The sequence below is a fragment of the Cynocephalus volans genome, chromosome 6 (assembly GCF_027409185.1).
Source record: "Cynocephalus volans isolate mCynVol1 chromosome 6, mCynVol1.pri, whole genome shotgun sequence".
Classification (NCBI taxonomy): domain Eukaryota; kingdom Metazoa; phylum Chordata; class Mammalia; order Dermoptera; family Cynocephalidae; genus Cynocephalus; species Cynocephalus volans.
Genome location: NC_084465.1, coordinates 162,084,972 through 162,102,637, shown reverse-complemented (window position 1 = coordinate 162,102,637; position 17,666 = coordinate 162,084,972). Strand labels below are relative to the sequence as shown.

At 43.3% G+C, this 17,666-nt stretch overlaps 1 protein-coding gene across 1 annotated transcript in view; it reads left to right on the top strand.

Moving 5' to 3' along the window:
- Window positions 1-15,904, top strand: part of LOC134381122 (F-box/WD repeat-containing protein 12-like) — a 35,245-nt gene extending 19,341 nt beyond the window's left edge. Inside the window, 8 exon segments of the mRNA XM_063101170.1 lie at window positions 1,593-1,776; window positions 1,779-1,801; window positions 11,948-12,106; window positions 13,313-13,523; window positions 14,586-14,627; window positions 14,630-14,763; window positions 14,846-14,973; window positions 15,778-15,904. Coding sequence (XP_062957240.1) covers window positions 1,593-1,776; window positions 1,779-1,801; window positions 11,948-12,106; window positions 13,313-13,523; window positions 14,586-14,627; window positions 14,630-14,763; window positions 14,846-14,973; window positions 15,778-15,904 — 1,008 coding nt within the window.
- Window positions 15,905-17,666: the final 1,762 nt, after the last annotated feature.

Sequence of the window (17,666 nt, the reverse complement as noted above, 5' to 3'; positions counted from 1 at the left end):
TTTTGTTGAGGTCAACATTTATTGTATACATTATTATAATTTTGTAAATGCACTTCACAGCTGAGTCATGAAGTAAATTATCTTTACCATTCCTTCCCCTTCACCCCTATAGCATTTTGGTTTCCCAGAAGTTAGTAATTATCTTTCTTTTAAAAAATTTGCTTAATTTTATGCGTACTTATAATATTCAACTCCACATTTTGACTGGAATCTATATTGATTTCTGACATGGTTTCTCACGCCATGCTTTGTTCTCTGATCCCTGGAGAAATCTAAGGTTTGAGATTGTCTCCTTCTAGTGTCACAGCATATGGTGCCAGCAGAAACATCCTTCCGCCTACAGCCTCCACTTTCCTGTTTCATGACCTGCATGGGATTCCCTCCCCTTGGGAGGCACATGGAATTGGGGACTACAGGCAGGAATTTGAGTAGTGTGTTCTAGCATTCTCTTTCACTGGCTGCTGCTTTTCCATTCTGACATAGGAGGAGAGTTGCATTGCTTTTTGCCCACTTCAATACCACTAAACACTTGTAAATATTCTGTGTTTCTCTGAGAGTCACTTGCCATCAGCCCAGTCCCTGGTGCTGGGGTCTGTCCTAGTCACGTTAACTGTTTGAGCAACAGAAATCAACTGAGGGAGAAAAAAAGAAACTAATAGAGGAATATCAAGATATGACTAGAAAAAGAGATCATGATAAAAATAATAAACCATGGTAAAAAAAGATATAATAACCCCCATTTGTGAAGCAACCTAACCATGGCAGGCCTGGGAAGTGGGGAGCAGCAGTCAGTGGTTCACCCGAGGCCCTGACTCAGTGGCACTAGGCTCTTTACCTCTGCATTCCTATTTTATAAATCCCAGGAGACCGTGGAGTGGATCCCACTTGGGGCAGCTGTTTTCCCCTGGATCAGTGAACTGTGTGTGGGGCTAGGCTTTGGCCAGGGCTGGCCCATGGCAGCACTGCTGGTGCACACCCTGAAAAGGGGGAGGTATTCAAAGCAGGGCAGCAACCGTCTGTGCAACGTCAAGTATTTATTCACATCCACAAGCCTGAATTTGCTTGTCAGTTATACTGGCTACCATGCGAACAGAGTGAGACAGTACCTGTGGAAGTTCTCTGTAGACTGAGAGCAGGATGCAGCGGTGCACAGCCCTGGCTCTTGAGCATGGCATCAGGCTTGCATCCAGCCTCCCTGTCCATCCTGCGCCTGCCTTCCTTTTCACTGGACCCTTGGTAATGCCGAAAATGCTTCAGATACATGGGGCCATTGTGTGTGCCGTAACCCTATGCTTAGGCTTGGTAAGTGCTATCCAGCCTCCAGCAGGTCTTTCCAGACACTCCAGCTTTGCTTTGTGAGTTATTACTCTTCATATATCTAGGACACACCTGTTCTTCCTCTTCTGTTTTCCCTACTGCGCTGTAGGGTGAGGTCATGTCTTTTTCACTTGCATGTTCTTGGTGTGTACTGTGGAACCTGGCACAGAGTAGACACAGGTAACTGTGTGTCAGTTGAATGCATAAAGGTATATGTGTTTATGAAATAAATGGATCACTGTGTAAGTTGTTATGTTAATTTTGTTTTTGCCCAGGGCACAGAGATCTGGTCAAGCCCTCTACAGCCTGCTGCTCTGGTGAATTTGGTGACTTACCCTCAGCTGCAGCTGATTGTCACCATGGACAAGCAGGGATTGATTAAAGTGTGGAAAACAGAGAATGGGTGGGAGGGGGCCTCCTTCTGTCTGTCGACATTCTCATCTGCGATGGAGGCCTGTGACATCCAGAGGGCCCCTTCCTGCTGGTGAGTGACTGGTTCTTAGGCACCGTTGCAGGTCCTAGCCTTCTCCTAGGGTTTGTGGACACTGGCAATATGACTACTATGATGGATGAGCCTTGAGCCAGGCCCTCTCGACAGCAGACCATGTCACTCTCCTCTTTGGGTTCCCCAGCTCCTCCTTGCCTGCATCGTAGAGTGAAGATGCCTTGTTCTGGCCTTCAGCCCTAGCATGCAGCAGTAGCCTTTATATGTGGCCCCAACTGGGTAGCCTCTCCCTTTCTTTCACAGTGAGATCCACCTCTATGGGCTCCCTCGGGGTTTTTGTCCATGTGCCCCTGCTTTCTTCTACCTGAAGTTTCTTCTTACTACTGCATTTTTACCATTTGTTCCTGTTTTTCAAGTCCTTGCTAAGGCCCAACTCAGGAAAAGCTGACTGTTTGACAGAATGTGAACATTTACCCAAGACAGTGAAGGACTTGAGTTGCTGGGACATTTAATTTAAAGATGACATTGGAAAGCATTTGACCAGGCAGAAACACCATGAAGGTGGTGTTTAAGATGACAGATCTAGGAAGTAGCTCTCATCTAAAGACAGTGTCATCTACTTGTGGGGAAGAGGGTCTTTGGAATTATGGGCAAGCTGCTGTTTCTAAATAAAAAGATGAGTAGATATCCAGGAACAGTGTAATGTTTCAAAAACAAAACAGAACAAAACTAATCCTGTAAAGGAGAGGAACTTAGCTCAGCAAACAAAGTAGGACCTAATGAGACATTTAATATAAACAACTTTATAGTTGTCTGAGTATGAGCTAACAGTATAATGTTCACCAAACTGAGAAGGTATCCTGAGACTGCAGAGTGAAGCAGGCAGCTCCCTATGGCTTACAAGTAGTTTATTATTCTGATTATCATCATTGGCGGGTGATTACTTACAGGGAATGGATTGGATGGACTCTCGATCCCAGTGCTGTGCAGCTGCTTTCTCCACAACCCTGGGGAGTTTTGGGGGAAAGGAGTTGGAGCTTATAAGGTACTTAGGGACAAAAGCGGAGCCATGCCAAAGAGAGAGAGGCTGCAGAAGGAGAAGATTCCCCGGCACCTCGCAGCCTCCTCTTGCTTATCCCTGGGGTTGCTGGCGTCATTCCCCTTATCTTAAACAAGCATAGCATTCTGTTCCTTCCCTTTCTCATTTGCCAAGCAACCTGTGCAGGGGAAAGATTGTAACTATTGAAGCCAGAGCTCTGAAGGCCATGAGGATGAAGTGAGTTCTCGTCGGCGTTCCTGTAAGTTGTTTAAAGACTTTAGAATAAGTGTAATTAATAGCTCCCAGAGAAATTTGAGAATGTTATTGTATAGATGAAGAAGAAACAACTATGATTCTCCTGTGGGAATGGCAGACCATGGAATTCACACTGTTTATGAGGGACAACTAAGAAAAATGAGGGAAAATGTATCCACACACAGACAGTGTATGTATCATCCACTTGATAATGTGAGAGAGCTAAAAAAAAAAAAAAAAAAACAACTTCTAGGGCGAGATTTAGGAGATGGGATCACAGTGGTGACCCCATCACTGGGGGCTATTTTTGCCTTGGGAATATTTACTCCAAGGCATTTGAGAGACTGAGCAGAACTTTGACAGCCTAGGGGACCAAAGCCAAGGCCACCAAGTATGGCAAGCCTGTGAATCCTCATGCACTGGGTGGGATTAGCAAGTGTTGCAACCTAAGGGTAAGGGTAGGCTGTGGGTCAACCAGCCCTTGCATAGGCTGTGGCTCAGCACCCCTGATCACCTGGTAGGAGTGAACAAAAATCCATTTTGGAGAAAGATAACATCACTCTATGCCTCACAGTATTTCTACTTAAAGCTAGGCATAGGAAGAGGTAAGATAATATGAGCTAGAACTGGCAGGAGAAATAGTAGACAATATAAAGAGAACCACAGGGGCTTCAGACGTTATAGATATTAGACACAGACATTAAAACACCTATGGTTGCTATGTTCAGGGAGGTAAATTTCAGCAGAGAACTTATGGATATAAAACATGACATAATAGATTTAGAAAATAACCAAGTAGAAATTCTAGAATAGGAAAATTCAGTAACAATGGTTAAGAACTCAGTGGGTGAATTTAATGGCAGGGTAGACAATTGAACCACACAGTGACTGGGTGTGGGGCAAGGGGAGCTTTTGAGCTACTGGCAATTTAGCTATTTCTTAACTTGGGTGGTGACATGAATACTTGCTTTGTAATAATTTATTGAGCTCTACACTTTGTTTTGTGCAGTTTTACATATGTGTGTTACATATCAATTAAAAAGTTAAGAATGTAAAAGTGAATTAGTGAACTGGACGAGAAAGCAAAAGAAACTGTCTAGAATGATACGAAGAACATTAAATGTGGACGAGAGAGTAAGAGAAATAGGCCAGAGCTCAGGTGCTAGTGGGCATCTGATCACCTGGAGATCTTGTTTAAGTGCAGATTCTGATTCAGTAGGTCCCTGGGGATGCCTGAGATTCTGACTCTATCAAGCTTCTAGGTAATACTGATGCTGCCTGGGGTCCACAAGGCTATAAAGGACCCACAGAAAGTTCCAGTATTTGTTTAACTGATATCCTAAGGGTAGAGAAGGGGTGAATGGGGCAGAAGAAACTTTTGAAGAGATACTAGCAGATACTTTTCCAAAGCAGAGTAAGGAAATTAATGCATGGAATCAAGAAGACCTACAACACCAAGCAGAATAAATAAAAATAAACCTGCATATGAACCTGTCAGAGTGGATTGAGATAGCTGAAGACTAAGAAAAATCCTAATAGAAGCCAGAGGAGATCAAATTACCTTCAAGACTGACTTCTTAACAGCAACAGTGGAAGCTAAATGACAATGGAATATCTTAAAAGATAGAACTGCCAACCAAGGATTCTATAACCATGTTGCTTTGTGTTGCTTTGCCCCCCATGGGTTTGTCACCCCACTTTCCCTGGGTGACGGAGATGCAAAGGATTACTCAAAGCCCATCTCTTCCGAGCAGTGAGAGGCCCCAAAGTGGTTAATCTCCCACTGGAACCCTCAAGCAAGAGGGATCCCTTCCTCAGGAAATTAACCCTGAATTAGGGTTCTCTTCCTGCATTCATTTTCCAAACCAGGAAGTTACAGGAAGAGACATAGGTGGGATTATAGTTTAACAGCATAGGCTGATAACTTTCAGTGAAACAAGCCAGATGACATTCCAGTAAGGCAATTAATGGTCCTATCAACAACAGTTTGATCTTAGCAAATATTCCTTAACAGCAATTTCTCAGTATCTTTACAAACAATCAGTAACTAGTCTGTCTTTGAGCCAGCAACCTTGCTGTGCCACAATCCTTATCTTGCACCAGAGACTTATAGCCTGAGGGTAATTTCCTGTCCTTGCAAGGTCAATATTTGAAACTGCAAGGCTTTGGAAAACCAGGCCCTGTGAAGTACATATGCTTTTTAGTATATTCCACATAACTAGAAAAGTTTTTAAAGGATGATAGTAAAACAAAGACTTTTTTTCAGGAAAAGAATGGAGAATTTGTACCAAACAACCACTACCACTAAACAAACAAACAAAAACCCCAAAACTAATGGGACTTATTCAGGGAGGAAAAAAATGATCAGAGATGAAATTTCATTGAGTCAGCAAAGATTGAAGAGCAACAGCAATGGTCAATAAAAGAAAATCTAAGTGAATCCTGACTTTGTAAAACAGCAGTTAACAATGTCTTGTGGACTTTAAACTATATATGGAAATAAAGTGCATGGCATTTGCATTTAAGTTAGAAGGTTATGAGATCCTTGCATTGTCTAGAAAGATTAAATGTGCCGATTAATAGTATAGTATTGTGGGCCGGCCCCATGGCTCACTCGGGAGAGTGTGGCGCAGGTAGTGCCAAGGCCGTGGGTTTGGATCTTATATAGGGGTGGCCGCTGTGCTCACTGGCTGATCCTGGTGCAGACAACACCGTGTCAGGGGGTTGCAATCCCCTTACCAGTCAAAAAAAAAAAATAGTATAGTATTGTAAGTTAAGATTGCATACCATAATCTGTAGTGTTAACTTCAAAAGATTAGTGAAAGAGCATATAGCTAGCTCTAAATCATAAGAGGACAGCAAATATGTCTGATGGGTGCCCCATGGGGACAGTTAACCCAACGCAAAGTTTGTTTAGGATTTCAAGGCAGATCTGGAAATGGCTTGAGAGTGTGAGGAGGAGGGACCGGCATGGGCTTTTCTGGTGGCCAGGGGGTGGGGCTGGGGTGAGGGTGGCCACCTGGGCCAGTGTTGATGTGGTTTGAAACTTCCTTTCTCATCAGCTTGCCCTGACATGGAGCAGAAGCGGAACAGAGCGGGTGGGGTTAAATGTCAGCAAACATCAAAAACTGAGCCAGACTGTTATACTCATCCCAGTGTTTAATGACTGAAATGTGCATGTTTTGTGTAACTGAATTTGAACTTGTGGAAGCAAACCATTAGTGTTTCAGTCCATTTTGTGTTGCTATAACAGAAATACCTGTGACTGGGTAATGTATGAAGAACAGAGGCTTATTTGGCTTATGATTCTGGGACAGCTGCATCTGGCACGGGCCTCAGGCTGCTTCTACTCACGGTGGAAAGTGGCAGCAGCTGGTGGGTACAAGCAGATCCCATGGCGAGAGGAAGCAAGAGAGAGAGGACGTGCCAGGGTCTTTTAAACAACTCTTGAGGGAACTAATAGAGCGAGAACTCACTCATTACTCCCTCCACCAGGGAGAGCATCAATCCACTCATGAGGGATCTGCCCTCATGACTCAAACAGCTTCCAACACTGTCACATTGGGGATCAGATTTCTGCATGAGTTTTGGGGGGAAAACACATCCAAACTCTGTCAATTAGGGTACTCTGGGAGGCCTGTGTTCTAAGGCTGATAACTGAAGTGAAAGTCCCAGTGAAAGACTTGTTCAAGAGCCCATTTTGTATTTTGAGAAGTGAAATACTTTTGTCTCTCTCTTTAATGTCTGATTGTATATAGAGTATAAGGAGTGTCTTAAGTATGTGCAGAGACATGTGTAACCTTGGTTTATATTTTGGGTATCTGGGAGGCAAGCGATTCCCCGAGGTCTTTACCCCCAGGAGGGAAACCCTGGATGAGGAATTGCTTTTTTGGCCGTTGGTCGGCCACACAGGCAGACATTTGGCAGTGGCCCAAGGGTTTGTAAACATGTGCAGATGGGCGGACTGTGGGCCAGGGCACTGAGGTCTACGGTAAAGTGCAGCCATCTGTGCCGAGCTTTGGGTCCCACCCTTTATCAGGGACATTCCACCACAGGGATGGACAGCAGCAGCCCTTCAGTGCAGGGGTGGCAGTGCCATCCAAAAAACATGTGAATGCCCATTCTAGTTTACTCAGGTGTTCTCAAGGAACCTCTCGGGTAGCCAGTGGGTCCTGGAGAGTGGTGGCTTCGTCCAGTGCCCTTGTATCTGGTGAGGGTCTGAGCACAACAGGAAGCTGCTTCCCCCTATGAGGGGAATGCAGGGAATACTCCAGATGGCCCAGGTCTGCTGTCATCCTGAAGATGTCATTTATGTTTAGCGAGGAGGCTTCTGCGTGACCCCAGCCACAGTGTGCAGCTGGGTACAGAGTCACAGGCTCAGGAGCTATGAGAGTCTCTTTCACCAGGAGGACCCAGCTATGGCCAGCAGTGTCCACGCGGATGGTGGAGAGTGTGGGGACAAGAAGGGCAGATTTTTGGCACCAGAAGCCCATGAGCAGCTCACGGCCATCGTGGGTGTTCCAGAGACTGAAGGAGGCTTGAGAGGAGGTTGCTGAAGCCTCCACGGGGAATGAGTCTCTGGGGCACTAACAGGATGCCTGCTGTGATGTAACTCGGACAGTTGCTAGAGGCTTTCGGGATAAAAAGCAGCATTTAGAATGGGCTGATTTGTGGGTAACATAAACAGGCCTAGATAAGTTTGTAAATGAGGAATGTGTGGCCCCCAGAACCCAAAAAGTCCTAAAAATTGTTGAGTTTGTTGCAACGTGGGTGCTGAGAGGGCCAGCCACAGACCAGACACAAAGTTCTGGGGCCTAGTGCACGCACTAAGCAAATTTATTGGGAGAAAGCAGGTATTACATATTTTTCAGCCAGCTGCAAACCCCTCCCATCACCTCTCCCATCATGTGTCCTAGGTAACTCAGTAGGAAATCTGTGGCTTGTGGTTAAGCCTTGCAAAATCTTGCTGACACAGTGTATTCACATCCTGCTGAGACGGGCAAAATACAGGAGAGCAAGAGTGTCTCCATCTTTAACAGGTGTTCTCCTTCATTTTCCTCCACATAACTATTATTTTTTTCATGGTGAATTACAGCCTTTACCTTGGTAAAGTGTCTTTATTATTTCATTTCATGCTTTGGACCTGAATGCAGCCTTTTCTGGTCCAGGATCATACACCTGTCTTCTCACTGATTGCGTTTGTCTGGTCCTCTTCCCCTCCCACACTGGCCTTTCTGTCTTGGATGGGTCTCTTGAATGTAGTACAGAGATGTTGTGTTGTTTGCTTGTTTATTAACCAACCTGAAAATCTTTTAAATAAGTGAATCAACCCATTTTCTTATTAAGATGATATTACTTATGTGCCTAATCTCAACCTTGCATTTAATTTTATGCTACGTTCACTGTATGATGTGGCGTATTTACTCAGTTCCTTTCTCTGTGTCTATTTTCTTCCCTTTTTCATGTGTGCATTGGGAGGAGCGCTGATACCTTTTATAAATTAGGAAGGCCTTGTATTTTTGTTGTAATGGTTCCCTTTATCTTAATACTTTTTGGAGCACCCTTAATCTTCTTTTCTTTTTTATTAGGCTTGTACTCTTTTATTTGTTGGCTTTAAATGGTATGTTTTTACTCTCATGACAGTCACTGAGCTGTGCTATTTTGATCTTTCTTGCTTCTCTTCCCATTTTAAAAAATGCATCATTTCTACTGTGGTGAGAACATGAAACATTTACTTGCTGTTCTTCCCTTCCCCCCGCCACACCCCACTTTTTTTTTTTTAACTCTTTGGTCTACAGTTTAATGTACTTAGTTCTTTTGGTGAACTTTTCCTTGTCGTCTCCTGGTTTGAGGAAGATCATCCTCTACTAGATTCCTGAGGAAGCGCGGTGCGGACAGTATAAGGGCTCGTGAGGTCAGTTCTTATAGATTTAAAACCGCTTTTCTACAGCCTTGATGCTTGGTGGGGCGTAAAGTCTGCGGCTCACACTTTTCTTGAATTTTATGAAAATATTATTTCAGTTTGTATGTTTCTGTTGAAAAGTCCAATGCCAGCCTGACTTGTTTTCCTTGTTAGGCATTTGGATGCTTTAACTGAGGAAGTGAAGAATTTTAAAAAATACTTCGGTGCCTGGCAGGTTGGCCCCTTGGTTAGAGCACAGCGCTGGTAACACCAGGGTCAAGCGTTCAGATCCCTTTACCAACCAGCCGCAAATAAACAGATAAATATATAAAATAAAAAATAAACTTTAGTAGTTTTATTACAATATGTCTAAGGTCATCATCTGGGTCAGTTTTTCCAGGAACATGATAAACCCTTTCAGTATGTAGATTCAGGCCTTCTTTTATTTCTAGTTTCATTGTGTAATTTAACTGTTTAACTTTTCCTCCTTAGGAACTTCACTTTGTGTTTACTGTATCTTCTTTGCCTGTCTGCTCTGTCGCTTTTTTCTCTGATTCTTTTCAGCTCTTTATTTCGCTTTGTTCTCTTGTCTGTTTTTATTTCCGTCTCTAGTGTCCTTCTTATCTGTTCAGTAATATTCTCCCTTAGACTTGTTCATCTTCATTTTCTTTTCAATTTATCAATATATAATGTAGTTGATTTTCATGTCCCTTTACCAATTCCTCCTTTGTTAATCTTCATTTTTAAGATAACTTTATTTAATATCTTTCCTGAAATAATTTTAACTCTTATTTCATATCTTCTTAGTTTTTTGTTTTGTTTTTTGTCCATTTCAGTTCTGAGTGTTGAATGTTTTTCTTTTTCTTTTTAAAACAAGTTCTGGCCAGTTTTAGTAAAGAAAAATTTTGCGTAGTTTTCTTTCTCCAGTCTCCTCTGGCATGCTTCTAACGGTGTCAGAACCACCAGGATCAGTGACGGCCCGTGTGCACGCTCCAGTGTGTCATGAACACCGTTGTGGCCAACATGGCGTAGTGCTCTATTTTGTATTTCCTCAAGGCGGGCAGCTCTTGGCAAGGACAACCAGTTTTGCTTTGTCTTGTCGGATCATCTTCAGCCTCTGCCTGTACCCCAGCAGTTACTTTCTACTTTTTATAACAAGTTGGAGCCTAGAGTTGATCAGCTCCAGGGAGCTTTCTGTTTCTGTTGTGGCCGTGATCTGTCTGCCTCAGGCGTGCGACAGCCTCCAGCCAAGAGCAGCTGCCAAGACGGCCGGGGCGCAGGAAAGGCTGAGGGTTGACTTTCTGATTTAGGGTGTTCTTTCAGATCTGCAAATACTTTTTGTAGATGTAAATATTGTGGTACTTAATTCATATTGGGGTGTGGTTACAGATCTGTTTTCTTGGTTGTTCTTTGGAGTAATATTTTCATCAGCTAAAATATTTTGTTTCTTACTTACTGTTTAACTTTGTTTGAGTGTTGCCTGCCATTTCCTGTGCGTTTTGAAATATTTGTGTTGTCTTGGACAGTAGTAACAGGTGTTTCTACATATATAGAACAGAAAGTCCAGAATGGATTCCACGTGTAAATGTCTGTGGCAAAGGTAGTCTTTTATTTAATTATTTATCTTTTTGTTTTTGTGTTTGTTTGTGTGAGTGTTTTAAGATGGTCTTCTAAAAGAGTAGGTAAAGGGCAAACTATTCAAGAAATGGGACACTTAGCTGTTAGGAAAGCAAAAGTAAGCTACTCTATATCACTCCATTTATAAGAATAATTTAGAATAATTAAGAAACCGAATGTAAAAGGTAATGTTATAAAATTTTCTGAACAATATACAAGTGGTTTTAAAAATCAGTCTGAAAGGGCTGGATGGTTAGCTCAGTTGGTTACAGCATCGTGTTTTAACAACAGCAAGGTCAAGGGTTAGAATCCCCATACTGGCCAGCCCCCCCAGAAAATCAATCTGAGATGTACAAGGCCTTGCTAAGCAAGACAAAACTGGGATCAAGAAAATATATGCAGATTTGATTTACTTAAAAAATTAAAAACATCTAAATTATAAAAGACGGTATTTATAAAATCAAGACACATGAAAAGTTATGAGAAAACATTTATTTAACCAAGGATTTGTGTCAGACCATATAAAGAGTAGAAATCCAATAGAAAAATAGGTAATGATATGAATAGTCAATTCATAGAAAGAAGTACAAATGGCCAATAATATGTAAAGCCATAAACATAACCTAGTCATCAAGAGAGTGACATTGAAATGAGACTTTTCACCTACCAGATGAGCAAACTTTTAAAGATTAATGTTATAGTAATTTGGATGAGGAGAAGCAGGTATTTTTATACACGGTAAATAGGAATATAGTTTGAAGCTTTTTTGAAAGTTTTTTTTCTCTGTTAAAAGTTTTAAATATGCATAGTCTTTGACCCAGTGATGCCTGTCTCAGGGGTCTGCTGTGAAGAAGTGCTGGCATCTGTGCACAGGGTCACCTGCAGGATGCCCACTGCAGCAGTCACTCTTCATAGTAACAAGATTTGCAAACAACTGAAATTTCCATCAGTATGAGAGGAAGCAAAAAGTCGAAGGAAACTGTCCATGAATGTGGAAAGATTTCCAAGGAATATTTTAGGTATAAAACATAAAAGGCAGGTTGCAGAATGGCTCTCCAGCGGTGACCCAGTGTGCCATATGCCAATGGCTAGAAAGGGCCCTGGATGGTCACATGCCAGACTTTTGCAGGAAAGGGATAATGGCTTTTGCTGTGAAGACTTACATGCTGTTTGAGCATATTCATTTTTGCCTGTATATTTGAAAAAATATTCTAAGACATGACTTAAAGCTAACTGGCACCCTGTAAGGGAGGCAGTTTAGCAGTTACCGTCTCCATCCTTCAGGCGAGGAAACACCACCCAGAAGGGGATGGTGCTTCCTACTTAGCCGGTGTCCTGGCTGCGGCTTTGTTTTGGCTGCTTTCTGTTGCAGGTGGCCTGTGTTGAAGGGACCCTCTACACACCGACAGTGCCTCAGCTGCAGGTGGTCTCCAAGGTGTCTGTGTTTCCCAGCAACTCCATGACCCTCATCTGCTCTCCTGGCCGAGAGTGGGTGTTTGTCTCTACACAGAATTCAGACCTGGGCTCAAAGGTCAGTGTCTGCGGAGCCCTTTCCTAGGGAGCCAGCATGTGAGGAAGACGGAGGGTCTGGAACCCCAAGGTTGTGGGATGCATGTTAGGACCAAGCCGTGCAGCCGGTTGAGGGCACCCAGGTCAAGTGTCGCTCATCGTGAGCCACACCTGTTCTTGTCGGGGTCTGTTCCCAGCAGTAGTGTCCTCTCTGCTGGCATTTACTACCTCCCTTACGCAGGAAGCTCAAGGCCACTGTTGAGTCTGTCCTCAGGGCTCCTGCCCCTGTAGCCTCTGCTCTGTCCAGGCTGCTGTGTTGCCTGTGAGCTGAAAGGGGCTGGCACCCAGGCTGGGGAGGGTAAAGTTTAGTTTTGAACAGGTTTGGGCCTTAGTGGAAGTTTTTCAAGAGCCATTTGTTTGGTGATCTGAGGACAGAGCGTCAGTGAGAATGAGAGTGAGGGGAAGGCATGGAGGGGATGCTGACAACGTGGAGAGGGCATCCGGTGCCTGGCAAAGGAAAGCCCAGCGCTTCGCTGTGCCTTCTGCATAGGGGTTGTGTGAGAGTCCTGATGACTCGTGGGCACAGGGACATCCAGTCATCTGCTAAGGATGAGGCACCTGTTGAGTGCCAAGGTCTGAATTAGGAGTTAGACTAGAGTATAAGGCAAACTGCTGGTGATGGTCTTTTGGAAGAAGGAAGACAGAGAGAGAAACTGATCACAGAGCAGGAAGGGACAGAGAGCCCCGGGACCTGGTAGCTGGGCAGGCGAGTGGTCAGGGAAGAGCAGCCATATGTAGAGAGGCCACCCTCTGAAAATGCAGTGCCAGGGCCCGTAGGGGAGGCATAAGGAGATGGGAAAGGAATATGCTGTGTATTTGCAGGCAACGGCAAAACAGTGACCAAGCTGTTCAAAACCAGAAAAATGCTGTTTATTTGATTCATCCGTCACACCGACCTCACTGCACCTGGCCTACCAGCAGGGCCAGACATGGGCTGTGATTAGCCTTGAAAAGCCCCTGGTCTATGAATAGTTGGAAAGGAGGATCCACAAGTGGCATGGCCACCCTGTGGGGCCAAGTAGGGCAGGGGTGGGGTTAGAGGTGGGGGCAGAGCCCGATTCCCTGGCTAGGTCCCCTAGGGGTGGGGAAGGGTGTTTCCAAGTGCTCCTGGGCCTGCGAAGCCCCCTCCCTCACCTGCAATGTGACCCATGCAGGTACGTTTCCCCAGGTGTTCTACACTCACTCCTTGCTGCACCCGTTGGAAGACGAGCCTCCTGTCTCCACCACCCTCCCCGTCTGGCTGAGATCCAGAGCCTGCTGGGCTCCTGACGAGGTGGCCAGGCTGATCGTGATGCACAGAAATGACAATGGCATGCAGCTGGTTGTCACTGCCTATGAGTTAGGGGCCAAGAAGTCCAGGGATAGAGTGAACATTCTGGGTAAGGGTCCCCGTGCTGGTGCCGGCGGGTCTGCATGTCACCACCGTCATAGTATGATTCTTCCAGCACAGGTTGCTCACGTTTCCTCTGGGACACTTTCTTTTTCCTCTCAGTGAGATATAGGGATATAGTGGCCCCTCAGAGGTGGTGTTGTTTGCAATTTTATGTGCTGGTTGAGCAACTGAGCACTTACTACATGTTGGGCCCTCTGGACAGCCTGGGATTCAGACATTAAATGCTGACTCTTAGAGTCTCACTTCTCCTTACTGACCTTCCTGCTTTTACTCATTTCTGCCTCTTTTTCTGGCTTTGTCAAAGGCCCTGTTTGGGCACTGAGTGCACACAAACATGAACACAGCCATGACTATCTCTTCCCTAAGGAGCTTCTAGTCCAGAAGGAAAATAAGACCCACAGCCCTCTTCACACTGTCTCCTTATCTATGTCCCAAACCCCACGTCACCCTGACAGGCCTTCCCGATGGTCCTTAGCATTTTTTCTTTTGTATTATGTTTGTTTTCATATCATTATTTGACCATAAATTTCATTCTGAGCTTCCTGGCAGCCAAGGAAAAAAGAGAAACAAAATGCATAATATAACCCCTTGTCTGATATGAGAGAACACATGAATTCTTCAGAAGAGGTAATTTTTTTCCTGGTAAAAAGGAGTTATACCATATAAAATATAGAATCTTCAATTGTTTTTGGCAGATGCCATAAATGTCATATAGTTCTTAAGTGGCTATTTCTTATATCATCCTGTCATAGATGAGAAAGGGTAGAAGGAAGGGCACCTCATTCCCTGAAGGTGCTACTTGCCAGATACTCTGCTGGTCACTTCCACGAGCATATGGCACTGAATCTTTACAATCACCTGTAATTAAAGTGTTGTAATCAGTATTTTGGAGCTGATGAACTGGAGATATAGGGGAGTGAATGCATGGGTCAGGAGTGAATGCAGGTCTAACTGCAAAACTATTGCTCTTTTCAATGTACCACATCATCTTAGGTTAGGCATATGTCTATTCCAGAGAAGCCAATTTCTGTGTCTTTATTTCAAAAAGTGCAACAGATCGCCAGTTTCCTCTTCCCAGACACCATGGTGCCTCCCACCTCATGAAGGGCCATGGCTCACAGGTGATCCTGCTGGTCTCTGGCGCAAAGCTGGTGCTGTTCACCATTCATGGCTTGAAGCTGGCTGCCTTCCAAGACCACCAGAAGCCCATCACATCCACGTGGGTGGTGAGTGTGGTGCCCCTGCCCATGTTGCGGCTTTCTGCCTTCTGGAGTCCACATCCACACTTACTTGACTTTTCGTTTCAAGGACCCAAACCAAGTCATCACCTCTTTCCTTGACTTCTCTTTGCGAGTCTATGTGTGGAACAAAGGAAAGAAATATCCCATCCTCAAGAGCTGCTATCATTTGCTTGGGGGATCCCACAGATGGGCCAGGTAATTGGCTCTGTTTTCCTTCACTTTGCCTGTAAAATGGCCTTACATGGCCTACAAGCAGTGTTTTCTAAGGAAATGTTGGAAAGGATGTTAATAAGACCTACTATCATAAGCCCAGCCTCTCCCTTCCTAATGGGACCCAAGGCAAGCACTGCTCAGATTCTGTTTCCTCTTCCTCTAAAGATGTTGGCTGTAGCTATGCATAACATACATTGTCTCCTGTAATGTGCAAAAACTACCACATGCAGTTGGCATCACCCATGTTTTACAGATAAAACAGAAACATACAGATGTGGATATTTTGTCCAAGGTCCCACAGAGAGCACACAGCCAAGCTTGGCTGAACCCTGACTTTGACCTTGTAGAAAATGTCCACACTCATTAGCTCTTGTGCCTACATTTCTTTCATTCAAGATAGCAATGAGAGTGATCAGGAAGTGATAGATTAATTCTAAATTCTGGGGAAATGACTCAGACTTGCCCAGATTGGATTAGGTGCCCCTCCTCCTATATCAGGAGAAGTTTCTAGAATAGTTGAAATCATTGTGATTCAGGAGCTCTTCTGAGGAGGGCCCAGAACTGATATTCCCACTTAAGAATGTGATGTTTGCTAATTGTTACAAATGAATTTAGGTCCTCAAATCAAAGCCCAGAGTAAGCAAGAGATAGAAATAGGGCCAGATGGGGTGGACTGGGTGGGAGACGGCTCAGGGGGCTGAGTTCCACCTGCATGTAAAGGCTTTTACTACTTAAGTTCTTGTCCTTTTCTCAGATTAACACCCAGCATGCCCCTTCTCTTTGCAGTAAATTTACCCACATGGAAAGCAACGGCATGAGCATTGTAGGCATGGAAACCAATAACATGGAGAGAAGTAGCCTGAGGTCATACTGCTTCAAGGTGCAGCATGGCTCAAAGGGTGGTACCAAGTGAAAAGGGACTCACTTTGAACACATGCAGAGACTGGAATGATGTTACCAGCATTGGGGCAGGAATTAGTAATTCTTGGGTGCCTACTGTGTGACAAGCACTGTGCTGTGTGACTTTACTTTTAAATCCTCACAAGTCAACAAAATGGGTATGTTTGTGTCTGTTTTTCAGACAAGGAAAATGAAATTTAAAAAGACAGTAATTGAAAGAGATAGACCCCAATACTGTAATAGTAGGGGACCTAAACACCCCTCTCTCAAAATTGGACAGATCATCTAGGCAACAAGTCAATAGAGAAAAACAGGATTTAAACCACACTTTAGACCAACTGGACTTTCCAGATATCTACAGAACATTTCATCCAGCCACTACAGAGTATACATACTTCTCACCAGTTCATAGAACATTCTCTGGAATAGATCACATGCTAGGTCACAAATCAAGCCTCAATAAATTTTTAAAAATTGAAATCATTTCAGGTATTTTTGCAGACCACAATGGATTAAAACTAGAAATCAACAACAAGCAAAACTCTGGAAACTATACAAGTACATAGAAATTAAACAACAGGCTCCTGAATGACATAGGGGTCATTTAATTTCAAGAAGAAATTAAACTGGAAATCAAATAATTTCTCAAAACTAATGAAAATAGTGAAACATCATGTCAAAACATATGGGATGCTGCAAGGCAGTTCTAAGAGGGATGTTTATTGCATTAAATGCTTACATCAAAAGAATAGAAAGTTTTCAAACTAACAACCTAACACTACAACTCAAAGAATTATAAAAACAAGAACAATCTAATCCCAAAGGTAGTAGGTAGAAAGAAATAATTAAGATCAGAGCAAAACTAAATGAAATAGAAACCCAAAAAACAATACAAAAGATCAGTCAAACAAAAAGTTGTTTTTTTGAGAAGATAAATAAAATACAGAAACCATTAGCCAGACTAACTAAAAACAGAATAGAGAAGACCGAAATATCAAAAATTAGAGTGAAAAAGGAGACATAACAACCAATATCACAGAAATACAAAGAATCACTAGAGGCTATTATGAATAACTATATGCCAGCAAATTTGAAAACCTGGAGGAAATGGATACATTTCTGGAAACAAACTACCAAGACCAAACCAAGAAGAAATAGAAAACCAAAACAGACCAATAAACAAGCAAAGAGATTGAAGCAGTAATCAGGATTCTTCTAACAAAGAAAAGCCCAGGACCAGGTGGCTTTACTGCTGAATTCTACCAAACATTTAAAGAATTAATACCAATTCCTTTCAAACTATTCCAAAAAATTGAAACAGAGGCCATTCTTCCCAACTCATTCTATGAAGTCAGTATCACCCTGATACCAAAGCCAGACAAAGATTCAACGAAAAAAGAAAATTATAGGCCAGTATCTCTGATGGACATAGATGCAAAAATCTTCAACAAAATATTAGCAAACAATACAGCAACACATCAAAAAAGTTATACACCATAATCAGGTGGGATTCATCCCAGGGATACAAGGATGGTTCAACATACGCAAATCAATAAATGTGTGAAACATCATATCAACAAAATCGAGGGCAAAAACTATATGATTATCTCAGTAGATGCATGGTAAAGACTCTCAGCAAATTAGGTATAGAAGGAGAATATCTCAACACAATAAAAGCCACATATGAAAAACCCTCTGCCAATATCATCCTGAATGGATCCTTGAGAATGGGAATGAGACAAGGATGCCCACTATGACCATTCCTATTCAATAGA